Genomic DNA, 25,739 nt, shown 5'->3' with positions numbered 1-25,739 from the left:
CATCTAATACAAACTCCTTGCGTCAGATTTTGCATTGACAATGTGTAAGCCAATGAGGTTGAATTCTAAGTCAGTAAGTAATATCTATTGTATAATATCTCTCAAAGGAACAAGAATGCCGCCTCAATTCTTACCTTCCACTGCGTCTACTTGATGAAGATCTGTCGGAAATGGTGGAGAATCCATCCATATCCTGTAGACGCTTGCGAAGTGTCGACCTGTAATGATAACATTGCAAAATTATTTTAAATGTAAAAAAATAGTATTTTAATATAATTCTCAAAGCTCTGTGATTTTATTTTTTTTTAAATTTCCACTGTCTTGGCCTAATAAGTTCAGTCTTTTGACCGTATAGAAATATAATGTTGTTTTAACAAAACCAAAGAGTTTATGATTTAAAGATATTTTTACAAAGCCTATAGGCTTAAAAGCCCCAGCTTATCAATAAACATTAATTTATATCTCACAATCGCTTTATTAAATGAATATATCTGAGTGGTAATAATTAACTTCTAAAAATTTTGTTTGCTTCATTAGTTCAGACAGTGCCTAAGTTTATATTATTTTTGCAATTAAAACGTTTAATTTTATTTTTAAATCATAATTCAACTTAAGGTTTTGGTCCTTTAATTTATATTAAGTGCTGGATGATATAACAGAGAACAAGAGCATCACAAATGTAAGCTGATGCTTGTCTTTTTTGTAGAAGATCAAGGCAATAACTTGACATATATTTTACCCAGAGTTATGGAACTTGCTACATATATACATACAGTCATACTTTAAACATATGTATCATGTTTCATATTCATCAAACTAACTGCTTTTCAGTAAAGTCCAACAAAATAGTTTTTGTAAGACAACAATGTTGATGACACCAAAATATTTGACTCTTATTCTTCAAACAACTGATGGTGAAGCTTATAAAAAAAAAAATGTACCCTGTGTCTCCTCTTTTTGATCTCGGAGTTTTTGCATCCTTTTTACCTAAAATGGAAAATAATATGATTATAATAACTTACATGTCCACAAACAATTAATATATAAACTATGATCATCTATAATAATACAATCATTAAATTATAATAAAATCATTAAATTATCAAGTTTTACCAACTCTTTTTGTGTGAATATTACAACATTCTATCTTTTTTTTTACTAAAATTAAAGTCTACAGCTAATATTGTTCTTCAAATGTATAACTGATTTTTAAAGGTGTGACCACATTTCATATTTATAGATAATTAGTTTTTGGAAAATTACAAACAGAACAAGCAAAACTGGAAAAAAAAATGAGTTATCAGCAATTTTCTATGTTTATTATCTACATAATTATGCAAAAAGATAACACTGTTATCTAATCAACAAAAAACGTAAATATGTTAAAACAGTATGTGATTATAAAGCAACATGCTAAATACAGCTGAAATAAAAGCATCAAATCAAAAATTGAATGTTAAACTTCTTCATAGCATGTTATAAAGTTAGTTTTGTAAGGTTTCAACAACAACACAAATTATTCTTAACACTGCAGACAAAAATATCAGTAGCTAAAAACATCAGTTCAACACATACCATCACAACCAAGACCAAAGTCTATAAACAACTTAAGGATATTCTTGCATTTCTTGAATCAGATGTTACCTATTGGGAGCTCCAATCCATTTTCTAGATATGGTCATCATGTCTTTGACCTACTGACCCCAGAATCAATAGGGGTCATCTACTGATCCTCTGATCCAATGTGCATTACAAGTCTGAAGTCTCTACATCAAGTAATTCAGAAGAAAAATTGGAAACAAGAGTATGACACTGAAGATGAAGAAGATCTAACCAAAGACAACACCAGTCAAATTCTACGCTATCTGTCTGCCATGGTTTGCAGGTGGAACAAAAAATTAACAATCAACACAGTTAATAAGGAATTGCTGAAACATCCACCAATCATGGTATTGATCAACTCCCATCCACCTGGGAGTCAGGCCCAAAACTCACTCACTCCTAAGAGTCAAGCAAAAAAAAATCCCATCCACCTGTGAGTCAAGCCCAAAATAACACTCCCAACTAAAACTGAGTCAGGCCCAAAATCTCCCATCCACCTGTCATATTAGTAATCAAGCCCCAAATCTCCCATCCACCTGTCATATTAGTAATCAAGCCCCAAATCTCCCATCCACCTGTCATATTAGTAATCAAGCCCCAAATCTCCATCCACCTGTCATATTAGTAATCAAGCCCCAAATCTCCCATCCACCTGTCATATTAGTAATCAAGCCCCAAATCTCCCATCCACCTGTCATATTAGTAATCAAGCCCCAAATCTCCATCCACCTGTCGTATTAGTAATCAAGACCCAAAACAGAAAAGATTCAAGAGTCCCATCCACCAGACATAAGAAAAGAATCCAATCCACATAAAGCCAACACCCATCAATCAAATCTACCCGTAAATTCTGAAATCCCTGGCAGTGCCCTTGGTGTTCCAAGGAAAGCTGCAACAGGAGTGGCTAAATTTGATCCCCTCGATGGTGCCATATTGGATCCCCTAGGTGTAGCCAAGTTGGAGCCGCTTGGTGTAGCCAAATTAGACCCCCTGGGTGTAGCCAAATTAGAGTCCCTGGGTGTAGCGAAAGACAATCCTCCCCTTGGGGTAACAATTACTGATATCTTTCCACTTTCTGGTTCTACTTCTTCGTCATCATCAGTTGATTCACTTCTCTCCTCTGCCATGCTTGTAATAGTGTCAAGACCTAATACATAGTTATTTTCTAAAACCGTGGGTCTCACGCTATTAAGTATTCCTGAGTTGTTGAGGTTATTTTGGTTAGCCTGATAATCAAGTCCATGCATATGTAAATGAGCTATATCTAATTCATGCTTCATGCGGTAAATTTCTTCAAAGTTTTTGTTAGTGTCAGTATCGTAAAAGTCACCTTCGTATTCCAAGTTGGACACTTGGTCTACATCAAACATGTTGTTTTCTTCTGAAACCTGACTCTGTTGAGAGCTCTGTTGCTCAAGATGGGAAAGTGTCATCTTCTCAGAAAAATGCGAAGTGGCATACTCACTAATCGAAATAGCGCTTTCTATAGCACTGTCTGTGGAAACATCATCAAAGTTACGTGCAGTATTGTCCCTAGCCAAAAACTTTGGCAGAGGACCCACCTGAGATAATTCTGTTGCGGTCCTTTCCTTGAGCCGCATCCCTTCAAAAGAATCCCTAGTTCTTGCTGTGTCACGAGATATCAAGTTTTCTCTCGACTTTAAAACATCTCTACCACTAAGATTACTCAAGCCTCTTTCTAATCCTCCAACATCCTCATCATCATCATAATCATCATCATCAAATAATGCAAGCGGATCTTTCATAAAAGGACTTCCATCTTCGTTGTCCTCATCAACTTCCTTAAGAGTATATCCGTCCAACATAAAAGCATCATTATCTATGTCCGACAAGGGAGTCGGCATTTCATATCGGTCAGTCGGCATAACTGACGCACCACCTCTGTCTAACAACTCCATTCTAGCATTGTAACGGCTGTTGTTCGATTTCTGACCAGCGCTTTTGATCGTTATCATACTAACACCCCTAGAGAAGCCCAGTTCGCTGTTTTCTGACGAGTATCCAGGGGTTGCAGGCATTTCAGCGTACATTGTGTTCTGACCACTGGTGTCATACCGGTCAATCACTACAAAAATAGTCCCATTATGGTAAAGGACAGAAACTTACAAAAAGTCAAAGTACATACATGTAACTCAGCTTAAAGCTATTTTTATATAGAAATCTAGAGCGATTTCAAATCAGCTCAAAGCTGTCTTTACAATCCCTCTGAAATAAATTAGTATAAACTAACCCATTATTGGCTTATTTTATATGTCTGGTAATATCATAATATTTTGGTATCTTTTGAAAGCATTTTATGAGCAGAAAAAAAAAGTAAAGTTTGCCTTGGAAACTTGAAAAATTCTCTTAAAAGACTCTTTAATCTAATTTTATTTTGTGCATTTTTTATACAGATTCTTAATCACGAACAAAACCCTTACATTTTAATGATAACAATATTATATAGGGTCACCAGATATAAAAAATTTACATAATGGGCAACAGAGAACATCTGGTAATTAGATCATTATTGGCTTGAATACCTTAATAATGTCAAGTGACCGGCATGACCTACATTATACAACAAAACTTTGCAGAAAATGTTCATATGGTTAAAGCTGCACTCTCACAGATTGAACGTTTTGACAACTTTTTTTATTTTTTGTCATGGAAAGAACCAATTTTTGCAAAAATCCATGGAAACCAGTTATATAAGACTGCTGATAAAAATAGATCGCAGATTTTTATATTTAAATTCAAAAACTGATGTTTTATGCATTTGTCTTAAACCGACTTAGTAACAGTTTAAGCCATAAAACATTAATTTACGAACAGAAATATGAAAATCTACAATCTGATTTTTTGTCAGCATTCCAGTATATCATTTTTTTTGCAGATATTTATGCGAAAAATTGCTCTTTACAAGACAAAAAATAAAATAGTTGTAAAAATGTCATTTTCATACATTTTAATATTTTTGCTATCAGTAAATTCTCTAGTATCATATTTATTGCTCGTCCCGGCACCTATGACACCAAGGTCATGACAAAACCTCAACTTTTATTTCTTTGATAAACATACAAGCTTATAGGCCCACAAAAAGGTTTGTTTCTGGTTATGGGCCCGAACAATTAAGGTAGGTTTATAACTATTTTTTACTCCATTGCTTAACAAACAGTGTAACATTGAAAACCTGTACGAGCCATATACCAAGGACCGGCCAAAATACTTCACCCCATCGAATTTCATATGAACATATAGTAAAATAAAATTAGTCCTTAAATCAGGTTCGAGCCAACGAGGGTATCGAACCAATGCTATATTGAGTCAACGAGTTTTGACTGTACGTACAAATTATATACTAATTCTTCTAATTTCTGGTAGGAATAACATTCATTTTTGGTGTATAGACTGTAAATCCCTTCTAGCTGGACCACAAAATTGAATTATGGTTTTTCGGAGAGCAAAAAAATCTGTCAGCAAAAAAACCCCCATACAATCAGCCGGGTAGCCTAAAACAAACCTATTTTGTTAGGCCGATGATAAAACAGTACATACCTGACTTGCCGCCTTCTGAAAGGAAAGACTTCTCCTTGGACTGCAGTGACAACTTTGATCCATCCTGCCATATGCCGTCCTCCCCCTGCTGATGTAAAGCAATACAATGAACTATTACCGGTAAACTTAATTTTTCACATGATTGTACAGATGTTTGGATTGCAGACCTGATAAGACACTTTTAGTCATTTTAAATTCAACAAAGTTGTGTTTTTTTGTGCCAATTTTAAAGTGAGACCTTTCTGCACCTTTAATCTGGTAATCCCAAAATGATATAAATTCAGGCCATAAACATGAATTTATTTCTACGTTTTACACATCTCTTTTAGTAAATCTTAAATTCACGACACAGATTTGATGTAATAAACCAACATAAAACAATGCAAAATTAATGATATCGGCAGTTTAAACTCTTTCATATCATTTTCGCTTGATGTTTTTTCAATTTTATCATTCTCTTGAAGAAGTCTTTTATAGAACATTCAGAGGATTTCAGAGCAGTGTACTGAATTCTATTGACAGTAGTAGGAAAAATAATAAAGCATTCATATTTGACAGAAGAATAGAACTCTTTATTATCATAAGGATTCTACCTCATCTTCAAATATGCCAGGGGTGGTACCCTTCACCCAGTCCTGGATACGGTCAAAGTACTGTGGGTCTTCTCCCTGGTCCCCAAACCTCTCAGCCAGCACGGACAGGGCATACTCCTGTAACAAAATAAATACCATTTACATCCAAACAACACAACACATGTCAAACAGATAGCCCAGTTGAAGTGTATTCGCTTTGGTTCCAAAAGGTCAGCGGTTCAAGCCCTCGCCTCGTCAAACCAAAAGACTTTTAAATATAGTACCAATAGCTCTCTTGCCTGGTGCTTGTCATTAAAAGAATAGTACTAGGAAAATGGTATACTCATTACTGGCTCAACCGAGGATGGTTGTATCCCGTGCATGGGTGCTTTACCTCAAGCACATTAATGAATCAAGGTCTCTTTGAAAACAGCTAAGGTACTGCACCCAGATCTCTATCTTACACTCTGTTTTTCAAGTCTTTCCAGCTTCAATATTTGATTGCGAATTGCAGCCACTTCGAACTCATGTCACTTTTGAAATTAAAAACACAATTTAAGTTGTGATAGCATCATAGCGGCGTCAAGCCATAATGCAGCCAATAGGCAAGGGTAACCTTGATAAACTCAAATATACAAAACCCGCAAAACAGCCGCATTTCAACTTGGACAACAATTTTGTTGTTGACGATTCATGTATTAGTGTTCTGTAACCTGTTCTAGTCTATATAGGAAGCAGTAAAATAAATCTGCAAAGATTAAATGTCAATAAATGTGCTACACATGTGATGTTGACAATAAAATATGCTGCATTTTTTGTCAAGTCAGGCTAAATTTTAAACAGTACACTCAACGAGTTAGACCCACTTTCCTCGCTCACTCCAAGGGATAAAGTTGATGATCGCGGGTTTCCTCCAAGGGTAAAACTGTTGCCCTCGCTAAAATCCACCCCGAGTTCCTCAGAGTGGCTGGCTTACCGCCGGGTTTAATATGAACGATAGCGTTGAGAATTGTCCGATTTTATGATCCCGCGGCGGAACTCCGAGTCTAATCAGATAAGCAAGAAATCATTCTTATTTAGAAGTTATTTATTTTTATGCTTATGCACATTGTTCAGCGTAAAAGTTTCTTACATGTACCAACGTTTAATTTGTATTTATGTCCGTAAACGCCAATTGAATATTGTCTTGAATAATAAATATTGAGTCATTACAGTATTGCCACTAATTTTATTGCATCATAAAGCAGCCGACTATTTACACGATTCTGAACCATGACCTCTGACGTCAAGCATGTGATGAATACAATGAAGAATATACTATTTATTATTGGTGGTTAAAAATAGCTATGACTTTTAATGGAATTTTCCACAGAAAAAGAGGCAAGAAGGCCTTCAAAACCATGCGCTGTGAACTTTGAACGCGTGTTTGACCTCCTGATTTTCCGAAAATGTGTATCCTAGCCTTCCTCAGATGAAATGTGTTTATCAGTCATTAGCAAAAACACGTTTATAAGATGCATGTCCAACTAGTGAAATACGACTGCATTCTTGTGGTAAGCTAATTATGCAAAATGGGCAGAGGAAAAAGAATAATACATGTACATGTAGCAATTTACTGGAGCCGTCGTAATCGGTTGAAAATTTTAATAAAAAATAACTTTAGCATGGATTCTTATCAAGTGTCCGCAGAGTTTCGCGGAGTTAACCCCTCCGAGGAACGCCGAGTTCATTAATCTTCAGTCAACTGATCACCCTCCGAGGGCCTTAAATTCAAACTCCAAGGAACACGGACAGTTGATAAAATCATTGTGTTGGCCGCGATAGCAAAAATCTGCGGAGGGAAACGGAAAGTGGGTGTAACTCGTTGGGTTTACTGTATTTACATCAAACATCATCGTACCTCATCTTCTTTACTGTTGTACACGCCACTAGTAATCCCCATCTGCTCTAAAATGTTCAGAAGCTGATCCTTGTCTTGTGCCCCTGTCAGCAATGTGATGGCATCTGCTGCTGCTTTTCTGATTGGGTCCTGAGTAAGTTATAAATAGTACAATCAGTTTAAATACTCAATGTTTGAATACTGTGAAATCATTAATGTTCGTGGGGCATTAATGTTCGTGGTTTTCGTGGGTTGGGTGATCCACGAATTCAAGATCCCACGAAATATAAACCCTTTATTCACTTTTTCAATTGCCTTGTTACGTACATACTCTAGTATATTATTTACAGAGGTCGCAGTATACAGTGTTAAAACCTGTCTCACTGTATAACTTACGATCATTATTCTGTTAATATATTATAAAGTTCTGCCTTTAACAAATAATGAACCAAATCAATTAAATGTGTTTTATGCAGCAAATGACAGTTATAAGCACGTGTTTAAACGTGTGCTGTTAATGAAAATCTCCAAGTTTATAAGATGTGCGTGATGAGTGTCTGTACTCGATTTTTTTATTTAATGAAATAATTAATCGATTACTAGTACATTAAAGGTTACTATGCACCGGACGTGACATTATACGCACCTTTTCGGTGTTTTTACAGTTTGCAAAATTCTTAATTGGCATTCAATGGCTCTCCTATCTGTATTTATGATCAGGTTACATCTTCTTTTATTACCTTTATTCCCAATTAAATCGATAAGTGACATGGGTATATGCACTAATTGGCATGTCGTACCACATGAGCGAGTGTCATAAACCGAGTGACGTAGAAGACGGAAATCACGGGCCAGCGCGTGGATATTATGCAGACAATCAAGGACGATCGCATCTTCGATTTTTTTTTTTCAAAAATGAAAATCCACGAATTCAAGTACCCACGAAATTGTTTTTTTTTCGGCAAACCATGAAATTTCATGCCCACGAACATTAATGATTTCACAGTAATATGATATAACAGGATAATCTGTGGCTGATGCTTGACTAAAGTCACCCTGTTCGAAACGTGATATCTCCTGCTGCTGATTTCTGATTGGCTACTGAAGAAAGTATAAATATCAAAGTCATATTAATACTTAACTACATGTATATTGCACATTCTATTACATCAGGATTGACCGTGGAATCTGCTTATTCGAAATTCCCCTTGCATGATAAATTAACCCCTCAAACATGGCTAGATATGCACATATGTGCATTTATGTATGTGCAGCCTTCCAAAATTATTAACCTTTGTGATGTTGTGGAAGGGTTGTGGGTGTCGTATGCGATATGTGGCATTTGTATGACTTACATCTGTGTTCCGTTATTTGAAAATCACACTGTGCATAACAAAGGTACAGCTTGGACACAAAAGAAACAGACAAACAGAAAGACAGTGAGATGTTAAGTAATTGTGAACGTTTTGGTGCCGTGACCAGGACATTTTTCACTCACCTCAGGGTCAGTCAGTTTGGGCAAGATGTAGATTATTACATCATTTCGTCCCTGTCCCAACATCTGCGCTGTTTTGATGGATGTTTGCTTGATGGATGAGTTTATGTGGTTCATGTTTCTACCCAGTTTCCCATGTGTCATGTCCAATATTTCTTCTGGTAGACCAAGGGAACTAGCAAAACAGGAATGAAATATTAGTTACATTTTGAAGGCAATAAAGTGAAAAATTGCATTGAAAATAATTGGAGTATAGTAAACTTTGGTGCTTAAGTTTAGCAAATATTGAAAAGCTGCATGACTAAAAGGATGAAGGTTCTCTCTCTTATCAACTGAAACATACTAAATTGGAAAATCAAAAGTAATTTTCTGTATTCAGAGGCCTCCATGGCAGAGAGGTAAATGACCAGAACTAAAAATCCAGAGAGATGGGTTTAAATCTTTCTACTGCTGGAAAACTTGTATATCTCTTTTCTTCTGTTTTCTTTATTCTCTTTGTATTTACGGAATAAATCTAATTTCTAGCCTTCGTATTTATATTTTCTTTTTCGTTTCAATATTTTCAAAACCAAACCAGTTAAAAATGTTTTCTTTTTGATTACTTTAAAATTGTATAGCTTAATAATTGTGCCTTTAAAAACATATTCGATCGGTATCTGAGAGTCAGATTTTTTATCCAATGGCAGGCGCTGAATTTTGGCATGGGCTTGCAGTCATGAGAATCATAGAATGTTGTTAAAAAAGATTGCCTAAATACTAGGATCGAAGACTTACTCAAAGATGTTAGTGATGTAGTTACACACACGATCATACACGATCGGATTATCATTGTCAAGACCGGAGATAAGTTTTCCCATAAAATCATTGTAGTCACAATTGGGGTCCATTTCAGGCATCCAGCTCTCAGACATCAATAATTTGATGATGTCATTGTTCATGTAACTCTCTGATATTGGCTGCAAGATGAACAAAAGATGTTTAAAGGTATCAGATAAACAAACAAGCTTGTCATTTCATTGATAATACAATGAAAACTACAGGGACAAGTCCAAAAGTAAAAAAAAAATTTAGCTAGATCCTGTCTGGAAGCAAATTCAATGATTTGAATAACTTGTAATTCATTTAAAGCTTTTTTACTTCTGGAATTCACCTTCTATATAATGAAAAAAAAAGATCATTGTGGCCGTCCAAGACAAATTAAAAAGTGTTTTTTGGGGTTTTTGGTGGTCATGGTGATGTGTACCAGGGGGGAAGGGGGTGGGGAAATAACTACATGTATTAGCATCCAGTTTAACACAATGTACACCTAAATGATCTTGTTATTCTGGTAACCTTGATTTCGGCCAAAAATTACCTCTTAAATAAAAATAAGGCATTTTAAACAAAATCATTGGCCCGACAATCTTTGAATTGGCAGATCATTACTTTAAAAGGTTGATCAGATTGGGGGTTTTCATCCTTTATTAAAGAATTTATGAAAATGACTGCAGTTTTTCTGCCCATGTGTATCAGCATCCCATCATTCCAAATAGTATCGTATAATTTAGTATTTTTTCTGCCAAGTCAAATAAGATCTAAAAATATTTATATAAAAAAATTGACATAAACATTTCCCATTTATTGAACCAGCAAAATATTTGTGAAAAAAGAGTCAACCAACCGTCCTTAGTATGGTATCCTCATCCACCACGAAACTCGTCAGTTTTTCACCCCTGCGTACACGGGACTTCCTCCCGCCTGGTGTGTTCATCTCCAGGTCATAACGATTAAACTCATAACGCTTGCTCTTTACTGCAGGGATGGAACAGAAGGTTTTGTTATTGACACATGGTTCATACAGTACCTCATTTACATAATTCAAGGACTTTTCAAGGACTTTACACATACTATAATTATCTGCTTTTAAAAGATAATTTAGCACACTGTCATCGGCTTGCAATAGTGAAGTTATCGTTGTTTAAAGCCTTCATTCTAAGCAAAATATTGCCTTCCGAGGTAGCATTTATGACGCAATTTATCACTTGGTATACACACTGTGTATACCACGTGATGAATTGCGTCATAAAGGCTAGGTCAGAAGGCAATATTTTGCTTCAAATAAAGACTCTAAACAAAGATAACTTTCCTATTTCTTCACCATTTTATATGAAACATAACTCACTCTACGCCGCTTACGGTGCCCTGCCTTTGGTCTTTTACCAGAGTTTGGATTTTTAAAACACTTCGATAAACTTTTTCACAATACGGCCGTCTGACGGAGCACTGTCAAGACATTATTTTGAAAACAGGTTTTTCGAAATGTTTGATGTAACTAATCACCATATCAAACTCCGGTAATAAAACGAAGGCGGAGATCTTTAAGCGGTATAGACTGTCCTTTGTTTCATTTAAAATGGTGTAGTAAAAGAAAAGTTATCTTTGATTTAAGTCTTCATTTTAAGCAAAATGTTGCCTTCCGACGTAGCATAATGACATAATTTATCACGTGGTATACACACACTGAAGTTCTTCATTAAAAAAAATAATAAATTACAAAAGTTCCAAGTACTTTCCAAGGACTTTCAACTTCAAGATAATTTTAAGACCAGAGCAAACTTTGAGACAATTATGTCAATGATGTAAAAAAAATCATGTTGGCAAGCAGTCAAGGCAAATGGGAGAGTCACTCCACCTTGATTTTTGTCAGAGGTGTTTAGATTACCGTAAAGTAATCCAATGGATTATGCTTCCATGTGCTATTTATTACTTTATTAGTTATATTAAATGCTGAATAAAAACAAGCTAAATGCTTGATAGGTTGGATAAATTTTAAAATTTACATTAACTTAACTAGCTGCAATAATATAACTGCACAAACACTGATTCATACTACAGTATAAAGTTCAAGGAAGATTAAGAGAATAAGTACATGTTTCTTTTACATATAGCATCTTTTAATTGTTTTTAAAATCTTTAAAATACTGCTACTGAATGGTTCTGAAATGCAAACTGAGTGAAAATACATTGTTTAGCAACAATAAAGATAGAATAATAACAGCACCGCCAGTTGATGCCAACGCTGGTCTGTTCATTTCTGCTGATCAAGAGGCACCGCTCAACAAGAATGAAATCCAGAGTTATGCACCTTGATAAACATGTGCAGATTGTCACTATTTACATCAAGGGACATATAGGTCAACAATTATTAAATCCAGGGTTATACACCTTGATGAACTTGTACACATTGTCACTAGTAACATAACAGTGTACCAAGTTTGATGCAAACATTTTGAGTGTTTTTTTTTCCATTTATAATGGCCAAGTTTAAAGACTGTTTACAAAGTGCTAATAATGATCATGACATCAAAGCTTTGACAGTGTATCCCGTTGTTTTTTTGGTAAAAACACAAGCACTTCTTAAAATATAATTATACACTGCTTAAAATTGATTAATCTGAAAAGCCTAAAATCAAAATAAAGTGAAACAAACACTATTAAGCAACGACAAAATTTTGACAAGGATAGAATATAGAATAGAAAATGCTGATAATAACAAACATCAGACACGCGACATTAAGAATAAAATTTCAAAAAAATAGATATTTTATTCGTCAGATTTACTGCATCTATATTTGAGAAAAGGCAAACAGATATAATTTTTCAGTTTCAAAAGGTATTTAGCCCAGTCTGCATGCAGTTTTTATTTTACAAGAAATTTAAAAAAAGAGAGAAAAAATGCCATTATTCTTATGGTAATTAGTTGCATTTCTATTTGTTTGTACATTTTAATTACTATTAGATCTATAATATCCTTAATATAAATAAGACATTTCAAGAAAAAGCTAAACAAAAGCAAAAAATAAAGGCAACAGAAGTACACACAATAAAGATTGAAATTAAACTATATTATCTACTAATAATTACACAATAAATGAACTAATCAAAATTTCATCCATGAACACCCAACATCAGCAATAATCGATAATGATAAATTAATCCTTAATCGATTTTTATCAATCTTTATTATTTTACTCAAAAAAGACATGTGTTTATGTGGATTTTTTATAATAACATCACATGTCCAAATTGGTACAATTAATGTTCAAATATTTCATTCATGTTTTGAATTTATTCTCTTCTAAGTCATTCAAACTATAATGTTCCAAAACTTAGTAGGGAAGTGCACTTTGGATTATTTCCGATTTGATTATCGATTATATGGTAGTCCATTTTGCTTATCGATTATGAACTCTGTCTACTGATTATATCATGCATAGGACGCACTTTTTTACCCCCAATTATCGTCTTAAAAAATGCCTGCGTTCTTTCTATGCTATTAGAACTTCATCTGTTTTTTCTCCAAGTCCATTTCAGGTCGAAAATATCGGACCGGGGAAGAACGCGGTAATAGAAAGTATCTGTACTGCGTCACCAAAGCGAACAACTGACATAGGTAAAATCACACAAGTTAACACACGCAGAGATATATTGAATGTTTACTTTAAAATGATTTATTGAGAAATAAATTGAAAACAAACACGAGTGATTACTTTTTTACAAAAGGGACGCTACTCAAAAAAACTCGATGTGAGACAGCACTTTAACTGGATTGCGTTATAACGGCAACGGAAAATCGGGAAAGGAGTTATTTATCAATTAATCAACAACGATTTTAATGTTTCGATATTTTACAAAACATTTTGTTGTATGTTACTGTTTTAAAAAATTAATAAAGGAATGTGCATAACGCAAAGTAGCATTATTGTCACTATCAAATCTTTTCAAATGTGGGAAGGTGTGAAAAACACCCGCTGTCTGTCATTAGAAAAACATCAATAGAACAAACTATTGCGATGGTAATACCGTATTGTTGTTTGTTCGCACTTTACCCGAGGTGCCTTCTGCTGGCAAGGCTAATTACCGACACGCAATAATTATGCTGACATGCTTTAATCCGCGCAGCGACAAGCCTTATCAAAACAATCATTAGTTTTGACAATACAAAGTTTTGCAACGGTTGCCACAGTTGACTGTCATTCAGAAGGCATGTCGGAAGATGCAACGGTTGCAACCGTTGACCGTCAGTCAGAACTAGTCTATTACAGCATTTGTATAAGTCTTATATTATGGTGAATGTTCTCAAAATGTCAAGACATATATCATTGTTGTGTACGTTTAATTACCGAAATACGACGATAATTATCGAAATACACAAGACACTTATCGAAATATGCCTTTTATACAATTTTTGTTTGTTTTTTTACTTCAATATATGTTATATATACTTTACCAACCTCAATTTTTCGGCTTCGATTTTGACATTTTTCCGCTGCAACCTATCTTATATATTAAGGGGTTTTACCCGTTTTCTCAACAATTTTTTTGCCTGCGTCCTATCTATGCTAGCGTCCTATACATGATATAATACGGTAATTATTCAACACTAATATCTGAGTACCATCTATTCTATCCATGCATTTTACCTGAAACCTGACTTTTGGACGAACTAGATCGACTTTTGCTTCCACTGGCTGCATTTTAATGAATATGTAAATGATATCATACAATTTCCATCCTGATGGAAATGCTCAACATCAATGGAATATATATATAGGGCACACCATAAACACATGGGGATTACATGACATCATTTTTTTTCTAAATTAGTTAACAAAAATATGTTCCCGCCTCTATTATTTAAACAGTCAAATCACAACAAATCAGGCAGCCCCTTAAATAGCATGATTGTGGTTAAGGTTTAAATGAATGCTGGCAATGAAACATGAAATGATCACAAAAGAGCTATTAAACATTGCACTAGATTAGAAAAATACCCCGCCACCTTTAACGTAAAAATGTACATTTACAGACATGAATTACCTTCCTTGAATTTTTGAATATTTGGAGTCAAAATTAGGGCAGATGGTGATATCACTTTTGCTGCAAATATTTTTAAATCAGTAATTTGTTTAAAATAGATAGGACCTCATGAAAAATTGTGAAGAAACACCATCTATGATAGCATTCTTTTATCATTAGTGTTGCTTGAATACCGTAAATGTCATATTAGATGCACTGAGAACACTGTCTTTTTGAAAACCCTGCACTTAACTATTTTTTACAAAATTCATATATATATTTTTTAAATCTGTATTATATGATGATCAGTCATATTTTCAGACATAATTATCAAATACCAACTACAGCTGTCATAATTTCTAATCGCCCAGACTGTAGGACTGGTGGAGTTGAAAACTTACGACTGACCAATCGGTGATCTGAGTATCTGCTACAGCATAGCTGTAATCAGTGTAGGTGGTGGGTAATCTAAATTATACGATAGGATATGAGTTTATATGCATGATGTCAGCAGATTGAGAACTGCGTCGATTTCATGCTTTTTATTGAAAACAAATTGCCTTTTTTCAACTTTGGAGATAAGGTAGGCACTGTGAAGTTCTAGAATCCAAATATAAACCCACAAAACTGCATTTCTATCAGGGCATGTGCATCTAATAGGACATTTACGGTAAAATGGCAATAAAAATTAATGTTTCTTTAATACATAATGAAACATTATTACGTTTCGTTCGATAAAATACTGACTATCTAGTTCTAAATGTATCCTTGGCCATTGATAAAATATTTTCATTATATTTTATTTTTTCCTTGCTTCAGCTTAAAATACGAACTATTAGTCTTCAATTCTCACATTTGTAACCTGACGTTGATGTGGTGGGTTTGAGCCTATTCTCTTGCGTAGTTTTTGCTTCGGATTCAGCGGATGAATGTCTCTGTGATCGAGCTGATAGCCCTGGAGTGCGGCGAGTCCCAGAAACCGTGCTGTCCTCCCAACCAGACTGGTGACAAAAATGAGATAAATCGTATAATAATCATACTTGGTTTTATATAGCTTTATAAAAGTAAGGTTGAACATCACTTAATTTCTTAGATTTTCGCAATAATTATAACAACTACCTCAATGTGTAATCAGGTCCTTAAATGTATAATCACAGGGTATAAAAGCTAAAATACAGGCAAAATTACTACAATAATTATATAATATGTCAAAGGCATTTTTGATCAGCCAACTGGCATTATTTAAACTAACTAATTTGTTAAGAAGTATAAATCAGAAAACAGGTTATTTGTTCATGCAAATACACAGGAAGTTTTGTTCTCTGAAAAAAAAACACGAAAAAACCCAAAGAAAACAGCACAAAACTAACTCAAACTAAAACATTTGAATATGAGTAAAATGGTGGAATGGTGAGTTAAAAATTGATAAAGTAAGCATGATAGCATTTTGTTAAATTTGGCATCACTGCAAGTCCGCATTATTGTCTCAGCCGCATCACGCAATACCTTCATATTCTTCCCCATTTTATTTGCTTTCACCATTTTTGGCACATTGTCTTCTGCACTTACATCACTTTTATTTTTAGCCATTACATCACTTCTATTTTTAGCCATAGACTGGTTTGCTTTTCCTTTCAGTAAAGAGTTTGTGCTCTTGCTCTTAGCTATAATGTACTTTTTAACGGGTGATTCCACTTCTACTATTGGAGGTGAAAATGGGGAGATTCCACTTTTCTGTGCGGGGGATACAGGTGAACCTCGTGACGGTCCAAGTGATCGAGGTGTTGGGGAGGGAGAGTCATCCCATTTCATCACCCGGTATCTCTTTAAAGATTTATACATTATTAATTACCCACTACCACTTTAAACAATTTGGATTTTTTTTAATTCAGAGGACTTTATTGATGATAATGTTACCAAACTCACCTGCAACATTCCCTGTTAAAACCATTTACTTCATTGACATTGCTAAGTAAAAAAGTATTTGTCCAATTTTGACTTTAAATAAATATGTTTCATCAACAGTTCAAAAAAGCTAACCATTCAAAGTTACTCCCAATGTGAAAGAAATGATTGAAGGCTTAACTAACAACATGGATTCCAAAACTTCCCTGTTCCTTGCACCACCTAAACCAATTTTTCTGACCATTTATTTCTGTATTCTTTTGGGTATTTCTTTCAGAAGTTCCTTGTACATGAATAGACACATGTTTATGGATTGTTAAGTTAATATTGACGCAGACAAGATAATGGTTCTTAGTAAGAAAAAGACCCTAAGAAACAGCTCAACCTAAAAAAAATACTGACCTTCTAGTAAGTTTTTTTTCTTTGCATTGAAATCATAAACTCAAAAACAAACAATTTATTTCTTTGGACTAAAAAATGACTGGTTGCTTAACTTCTAATAGATATGAAAAGGAAGGGAAAAAAAGGCCACTCAAGAAAAACTACAAGCTAAACACAAAAAGTAAGGGATACAAATAAGGAAGGATTTATAGAGATTCTTAGTGTTAACAAAATCTGGATGTTGGACTCTCATAAACAAGAGACTAAAGGCTTGGGTGTAAGGAAACAAATATGGACAGATCAAAATAAAAGGGATTTTTAGAAATGTGGATGATAGTCGGTCATGTAAATCAGAGAATTAGCTTGGTTGTGAGGGATATAAATATGGATGGATCAAAATAAAAGGGATTTTTAGAAATGTGGATGATAGTCGGTCATGTAAATCAGAGAATTAGCTTGGTTGTGAGGGATATAAATATGGATGGATCAAAATAAAAGGGATTTTTAGAAATGTGGATGATAGTCGGTCATGTAAATCAGAGAATTAGTTTGGTTGTGAGGGATATAAATATGGATGGATCAAAATAAAAGGGATTTTTAGAAATGTGGATGATAGTCGGTCATGTAAATCAGAGAATTAGTTTGGTTGTGAGGGATATAAATATGGATGGATCAAAATAAAAGGGATTTTTAGAAATGTGGATGATAGTCGGTCATGTAAATCAGAGAATTAGTTTGGTTGTGAGGGATATAAATATGGATGGATCAAAATAAAAGGGATTTTTAGAAATGTGGATGATAGTCGGTCATGTAAATCAGAGAATTAGTTTGGTTGTGAGGGATATAAATATGGATGGATCAAAATAAAAAATGCATGGAAAAATGGGTCAATAAATATTACATGTTTACCCTAGCCAACCTGTGTGTAAAACAGGGGGTAACCTGGGAAATGAATAGAGAGGAATGAAATAATAAGAGCAAAAAGAGCGCAAATTTCAACATTCATCTGTTGTTGTTTCGAAGCCAAATAAGGAGCCTAATTCAACAATATTTGAAGCTAGATCTATTGGCCTTGAAATAGATGTGCTTAATTGTTTTCTCTGACCACATGTATACAAAGTTTCATTTTAACATCTTGAATGCATAACAAGTTATAGCCAATGTCTACGTTTTTACACAAGGCCAATATCAATTCTTCCATCAACAACACCAAAACTATCACAATACCTTGACTTAATTTATTTGCAGAACAGACGAGTTTACATTGGATGCGCACGAAAATGTTAAAATGTAGAAATGTATTACCCATGCAAACTGGGTAGTAGATCTCAATTCAGGACTCAATGAGTCCATCAAGGGTACTCAGACAGACAAAAATATAATATCCTTAATTGAAGTTCTGGCCTATCCCATTCTTCTTCCTTGACTATGTCCTCATCTGTTCCCCATCAAGACTGTAGATGGTGGGGATTCACCCTCCCTATCCAACTATTATGCAGAAAACTAAACTAAAATTTGGAAGGTCACTAAACACTGCTGAACCTTCCTCCATGTTCTCAAAGGTGAGCTAAGGGAGCTAACTTACCACCCCTGAACCTTCCTCCATGTTCTCAAAGGTGAGCTAAGGGAGCTAACTTACCACCCCTGAACCTTCCTCCATGTTCTCAAAGGTGAGCTAAGGGAGCTAACTTACCACCCCTGAACCTTCCTCCAAGTTCTCAAAGGTGAGCTAAGGGAGCTAACTTACCACCCCTGAACCTTCCTTCTCCCCACCAGGATGGTAGATGGTGGGATCACTTTCCTACCAACGTATTATACAGTTAACAATGGTAACCATATAACACTTTCCCTACTAAACTGACTGTATACAAAAATCAAATATGAACTAAGGGAGGTAATTAACCATCGCTGAAACTTCCATCTCCCCACCAGGATGGTAGATGGTGGGGATACACCTTTCCCTTCTTACATATAATACAGAAAATAAAGGTTAACTAAGGCAGGTTACTCACCACAGCTGAACCTTCATCCTTGTCCTCAAGTAGTCCCCACCAGGAAGGTAGATGGTGAGGATTTGCTTTCGGGACCTGAAAAAGTCGAAGGATTTATTATCCATTTATCATGCAACTAATGTCACATTTTAACAAAAACAAGGGGCAGATCATGGTTTTATTGTTAACTTGTCTCGACATATGACCTGACCCACAAATTCTTGTTCAGAAAGCCTTCTGCATAGTCATGATGTGATTTCCACAAAAAAAAAGCGACATAAAACTTAAAATTGCTGCTGTCAGAAAAGGAGAATTTGGGGCATATCGGTGATTTTTAAGTTCTTAAAATTTTAGTCAATCATACACATTTTGACAGATCAAACACTGGCCCCAGTTTATTGAAACATCTTAAGACTTTTTACAAGCTCAGCACGGTATTTTTGATTTGGTATAAATTGTGAAATGTTATCTTTATAAAGCGGGCAGCACTCTCACAGATTTACCGTTTTGACAACTTTTTTAGTTTTTGTCTTGGAATGAGCCAATTTTTGTGTAAATATCTGCAAACCAATGATATATGACTGCTGACAAAAGATCAGATCGCAGATTTTCATATTTCTATTCGAAAAGTAATGTATTATGTCTTAAACCGTTACTAACGAAAAAATATCAGATTTTTTGTCAGCAGTACAATATCACTGGTTTCCATGCATTTTCAAATAAATTGGCTTGTTCTAAGACAAAAAATAAAAAAGTTGTCAAAACGGTAAATCTGTGAGAGTGCAGATAAATAAAAAAAGATTTAAGATAAATAAGATTAACTACTGGTTGTTTCATTAAATCATATTTATGTAAGTAATATTGCTAAATGAAACAAGAGCGGTCACAGACAGCTATATCCCCCACCTCATGGGGGCATTTTTTGTAACAAAAGCCAATCAATGGTAAGGGTAGTTTCTCAGGAACATAAGAAATGCATAAAATTAAGAAAGAGCACTTACAGGCTTGAGCTGGAAGGGTTTATCACTCAGTCTTCGCAGGATTGAAGTATCAACCTTTGTCGGCTTCAATCTGGAGCGTATCACTGAATTTGGGATGTACCCTGGATGAAGAAACAAGAATGATAAATACTTATGTGGATAAAGAAACTGACTGAATGTTGACGATGACAAAAAGGTTGCAAAGTAACCATTATGCCTTCCAGCTGTACTCTCACAGATTGACTGTTTTGACAACTTATTTTGCGTAAATGTAGGTGACTGCTGATAAAAAATCTGATCGCAGTTTTTAATATTCATGTTAGAAAAATAATGTTTTATGGCAAAAAGCGATACAAATGCATTAAAAAAAAGTGATTAATGGCGTAATGTAATGGCACAAGACCACACTCTCGCATCAAATCATGCCAACAAGAGTGATTAATATAATGTTGTAATAACTTGTTTCACAAACGTTGTAAAATAAATATGTTTAAACTAAGTAATGTAATTAAAAAAAAAAATATATTGGTTCAAAGTCACTTTACCATCTGGGGCAATGATGGGATCCCTTTTAAGGAGTTCTTTCTCATTCAACAGCTTCATCTCGACTGGCCCCTTTTGGCCTCTTGATTCCAGGGCCCTTAAAGCCGCCCCTACACTGGAGGGGTAGATCTGTAGGAGGTTCTCAGAGTCCAGGAACTGGGGCTCCAGACTCCCTCGGCGAGATTCTTCCTCTGATTTTGTTACTGCTGTAATTTTGTCCTCTGATGAGAGCTCTGGAAATTTTCAATCATTAAAAATTGAATTTAAAATATGAATGCCATTATTGGTTTCTTAGTGCCATTTTAAATTTGTAGTAGTGGTTGCAAATATACAGACTTGTGCTTAACATTGCAGCTGAAGGGCTGAAGCAATTTCAGCCAATGGTTTTGAAACTGTGTAGCCCAAATGGGGGGGGTAAAGCCCCCAGCTACAGAAACAAAACCATAGTATGGGCTCTCCTGGCTTTCAGTTAGAAGCAAACTTATGTGTCAGTACTACTATTAACAACACTTATAATACTAACAACAAATAATGTAAAAAAAAATGTTCAAACAAAAATATAATAATTATATTTCATTCCCATCAAAATGATCAATGGAAATCAGCAAATCCAAGGACAAATTACATCCCTGGATTACTGCTTATTTTGTGCAATAACATGGGATTTTTCCTTATATAAAAATTGAAAATCATTTCTATTCTTTTAAAAACTGACAAACTCCATGTTGATGTATTTTTACCATTTCTTTTTGCTGGTGTCCAAAGTGGTGGAGTATCTTCATCATCTGAAGAACCCTCTGAAAATAAATAACACCAAACTTAACCTCCGTTTTATAAGCAAATAAGACCGTGGTAAACAATTATAAGTAAACCCCCTAAAAAATGCAGCAAAGCCAAGCAGACATAAAGAACATAATAAGACTACAGTATGATAATGGTTGGTCATACCATTTCAATAAAACAGTTGAATAAACACTGAGTTATGTTGCAGACACAGATTGAATATATAGAGGATTATGTTAATTTCAGTGCAAGATCATTATATATTTCACCGAGTGTGCACCAAAAAATATAGTAGCGTAGCCACGAGTGATTTATTCCCTTTTGATGCATGAGGTGAAATATTTTGCTGTCCTACACTGAAACAATCAATATTATTCTTTTTACTATATGCCTAAGCTTGAAGGTCAAAGTCATTTAATTACTCTTTTTTCGAAGAACGAGTCGAGTTGCATACGTTAAGTAACATCATTTTGGAAATGACGACTTTGAAATCAATTGTGCCCCAATTTTATTTCACTGATAGATCTCTATAAACCACCTAAAAGCATATAATAAATTCATTTATTGTATTATATGAATACAGATCTTAGTTAAAAATGATAATCAATTGGATATTAGCCCCACCCCCTCATATACCATTATACATACTGTCTTTCAAGCATAAAAATGACAAAAAAGTGACCTTTTTAACTCTATATTTCAGTAACACACATTTATTACATTATATAATTATACAAAAAAATACATAAGCAAAGAAATTCTTTATAAATGTTTAAACATTATGTCCAGCATTTATTTATAGACACAAATTGTTTATGAAAATATCCCTTGAAGTATATGAATTAAGCATTAAGTACTTTTATGAGAAATACTCTACTGACCACTGCTGTTATATTGATTTCTCAGAACAATGTCTCCAATTTGACCTGACAGTAATTAACAATCCATTATATGGACTTTCAGACAACATTCTAATTATATAGTGAAAGAGTCATTTTTCAGAAATTTGAAAAGGCGACATAAAAAGAATGTTTTGTTAATGGTTACCCCAACTTCCATTTTCTTAGACCAGACCCTGATGATGCATGGTTTTAATGTGTGGTAATATCTGGGCCCCATTTCAATAAGATATCTTAGTCATAAACCTCATGCTCCTTAAGAGTGCTCAGGTACACCCATAAAGAAACAGGCAGAATCTTAATGTCCTTACAAACTTTTACGAAATGTAGTTAATCAAAGTATGCCCAAAATGAGGTTCACCTGAAAATTTACAATCTTAAGACTTTCAATCTACTGTGAAATCATTTATATTCGTTAACATGAAATTTCGTGGTTTGCCGAAAAATTACAATTTCGTGGGTACTTGAATTCGTGGTTTTTCAAATTTGAAAAAAAAAATCGAAACTGCAATCGTTCTTGATCGTCTGCATTATCTCCATGCGCTGGCCCGTGATTTCCCTCTTCTACGCCACTCGGTTTATGACACTCCCTAAAGTGCACTACGACATGCCAATTTGTGCATATACCCATGTCAATTATCGATTTAATTGGAAATTAAGGTCATAAAAGAAGATGTACCCTGATCATAAATACAGATAGGCGAAGCCATTGAATGCCTATTAGGAATTTTGCAAACTGTGAAAACACCGAGAAGGTCCGTAATTTTGAGTAAACAATCCCAAAAGATTGCTGATGTCTAAAATTTCAAGCACTTTTGAATATCATCTCATTTCAATATTTATTCACACGTTTTTGTTTAATAAGTATATTGATTGCGTTGTTTTGTACATTGTCACGTTAGGTGCTCAGTAACCTCCAATGTAATCGATTAATTATTTCATTAAAGAAACAAATCGTGAACCAATACTCCTCACATCTTGTAAACTTTGAGATTTTCATGGACAGCGTAATATGTTTAGGCACATGCATCAGTCATTTGGTTCATAAAAACACATTAAAATGATTTGGTTTATTATTTGTTAAAGGCTTATATATTTACAAAACAATGATAGTAAGATATACAGTGAGACGGATATTTACGCTGTATACTGCGGCCTCTGTAACGAATAAACTAGACTATGTACATAACATGGCAATTGAAAAAGTGAGTAAAGGGTTTATATTTCGTGGGATCTTGAAATCGTTGATCACCCAACCCACGAAAACCACGAAGATAAAAGCCCCACGAACATTAATGATTTCGCAGTATATTGAAACTGGACCCAGGCTTATAGTTTTCTCAGACTTCTTTAACATTTTTGTTGTTTTAACAACATTCACATATAATATAATAAATTGTGAAATGCAGTGTTTTTTTTCCACCTTTTTTGGAGAAGCCGGTGCTCTTGAAATTGTAAAAAGAGCGACAAAATGCCAAAAATATTTTTTTACATCAAACAATATTGTGTGCCTTTAAGAGGGGTTTTCCCTGTTAAAGTCTGGTTGTCTTATAAACACAGGTATCACTTTTTTTTAGACCTTTGGCCAAGTTTCAGCCTCATATTTCAGCCGGCAAACAACAACACTGCTAAATCAGATGAAAAACCTGAATTTCCTTGCAAAACATATTTAATTAATCAAAAAAGATGCTGTGGCACATGAAACAAATCTTTCAATCTCTAATTAGCGTGCAAAACCCCAGATTTTAATGTCTAGAGTTACATGAACTTATCTACTGAAAGTTTCATAGAATGGATTTTCAATACTTGTAGCAATTCTTCAACTGCATCATTTATTCATCATATCATGTTCCATCCCTTCATTTCGACATGCAATTGTGCGAGAAAACCTATGTACAGGAACTGATAAAACTAAATCCCAAGACATAAAATGTAACCAGTTATCAGTCCTTTCTGACTGATCTTGAATCAATCATTAATGAATGAGATGCCATTAATCTATTTGAGAAGAATAATGGTATGTATGTTGCAAAAGCTACACAGGGCATTGCGAATTCCAAGAATCTGAAATTCAAAACTTATGATTCTTATAAAGTAAAACACTCTCTCTTTTCTAAGCTACCTAAAGTCCATTGTATAAATTCTTTGGTTTGGTCAAAGTTTTCCAAAATGTTTATTAAATGAACTGCGTTTCGGCAATTGCATTCATCAATCGATGAACGCAACATCTTCGGATATGTTCGGATCGCAATTCATCGCATAACAATATGCATGAAAACTATTGATCTTGTTACTGTTTGTATCCTGTCAGCAGGTCCAGTAAAATATAAATCAACATTTTAGAAAGTGTTAATTTATTATATTTTAAATATTTTGTTGCCATAAGTGTTTAAATTTTACGTTTAAAGTGATTTCAAGTGGTTGATCTTTTCCCGCGTTATTGTGACGTCATTTGAAAAATATGTTTCCGGGTTACAGTCAGGTCGTTCAATTTACAGAATGGGTAAGAAAGGATTAATGAAAGGTTTTCTTAAATGAAATGAAGTATTTTTTTAACAATTCTTGAATGAAATAAGGAACTATTTGGACTCCATGCGTACTTTGACCAGCCCAATTGCGTTCATATCCCCGATAATGACATCAACCCCGCAATTCATTCATACTAGTCTAGATGTTAACAAAGTTTATCATGTTTATCATTAAAATTCTTTACTGTAAAACATCTCACAACTCATTAAAAAGAAAAAAATCCATTATTTCTATGACTTTCACTCCTGCTAAGATCTTTGATGAAATTGCCGCAAGGGCCATATTCAATAAACACCTTAGATTGAACTTATGTTTAAGATTAGAATCTAAGTATTTTGATTTGCATGTATATTTAGCTGACCAATAGCTAAATGGAATCACTGATGCATATTTTTGGAAAAGGATAAGATTTATATTGAACACTGACCCTAGCAGGTCTTTAAGGTAAAGTACAATTTCTGAAACTTTAGTGTTGGGAATCAGTTACATATTGACTATCGATAATCGGTTCCACTCAAGTAACCATTTATGGATAGAATTATCGGTTTTTGACAACACCTTAATTGTACAGAATTCTAGCTATCCTTAACTATGCTTATGCAATGTGTATGTTTGAAATTATTAAATGTTGTTGTTGCTTATTGTTGACGATAACAACTTAACACTTGAGAATGTATAATTGAACTCAAAGGAACAAATTGGCAGAAATTGACCGATGCAAATTACAACATGAATAAAGAAAAGCAACTTGTCGGTTGAATCGATTATGACCAAAGACAATCGA

General features: G+C 34.4%; 1 protein-coding gene across 1 annotated transcript in view; it reads right to left on the bottom strand.

Annotated features, from left to right (window-relative positions):
- The window catches only part of LOC128240971 (uncharacterized), a 94,645-nt gene that overhangs the window by 29,435 nt on the left and 39,471 nt on the right, over nucleotides 1–25,739 (bottom strand). Inside the window, exons 27-42 of the mRNA XM_052957958.1 lie at nucleotides 21,485–21,541; nucleotides 20,747–20,977; nucleotides 20,223–20,323; nucleotides 19,243–19,317; nucleotides 16,451–16,768; nucleotides 15,798–15,945; nucleotides 14,966–15,025; nucleotides 10,767–10,897; nucleotides 9,881–10,062; nucleotides 9,110–9,281; nucleotides 7,633–7,761; nucleotides 5,754–5,870; nucleotides 5,161–5,248; nucleotides 2,444–3,688; nucleotides 942–987; nucleotides 135–218 (exon numbers count right to left, since the gene is read on the bottom strand). Of these exons, the coding sequence (XP_052813918.1) occupies nucleotides 135–218; nucleotides 942–987; nucleotides 2,444–3,688; nucleotides 5,161–5,248; nucleotides 5,754–5,870; nucleotides 7,633–7,761; nucleotides 9,110–9,281; nucleotides 9,881–10,062; nucleotides 10,767–10,897; nucleotides 14,966–15,025; nucleotides 15,798–15,945; nucleotides 16,451–16,768; nucleotides 19,243–19,317; nucleotides 20,223–20,323; nucleotides 20,747–20,977; nucleotides 21,485–21,541 (3,184 nt within the window). The remainder of the gene's footprint in view (nucleotides 1–134; nucleotides 219–941; nucleotides 988–2,443; nucleotides 3,689–5,160; nucleotides 5,249–5,753; nucleotides 5,871–7,632; nucleotides 7,762–9,109; nucleotides 9,282–9,880; nucleotides 10,063–10,766; nucleotides 10,898–14,965; nucleotides 15,026–15,797; nucleotides 15,946–16,450; nucleotides 16,769–19,242; nucleotides 19,318–20,222; nucleotides 20,324–20,746; nucleotides 20,978–21,484; nucleotides 21,542–25,739) is intronic.

This window comes from Mya arenaria, chromosome 7, assembly GCF_026914265.1.
Source record: "Mya arenaria isolate MELC-2E11 chromosome 7, ASM2691426v1".
Lineage (NCBI taxonomy): Eukaryota > Metazoa > Mollusca > Bivalvia > Myida > Myidae > Mya > Mya arenaria.
Note: the sequence above shows the minus strand (reverse complement) of the source record. Positions and strands in the feature narration are given on the sequence as shown.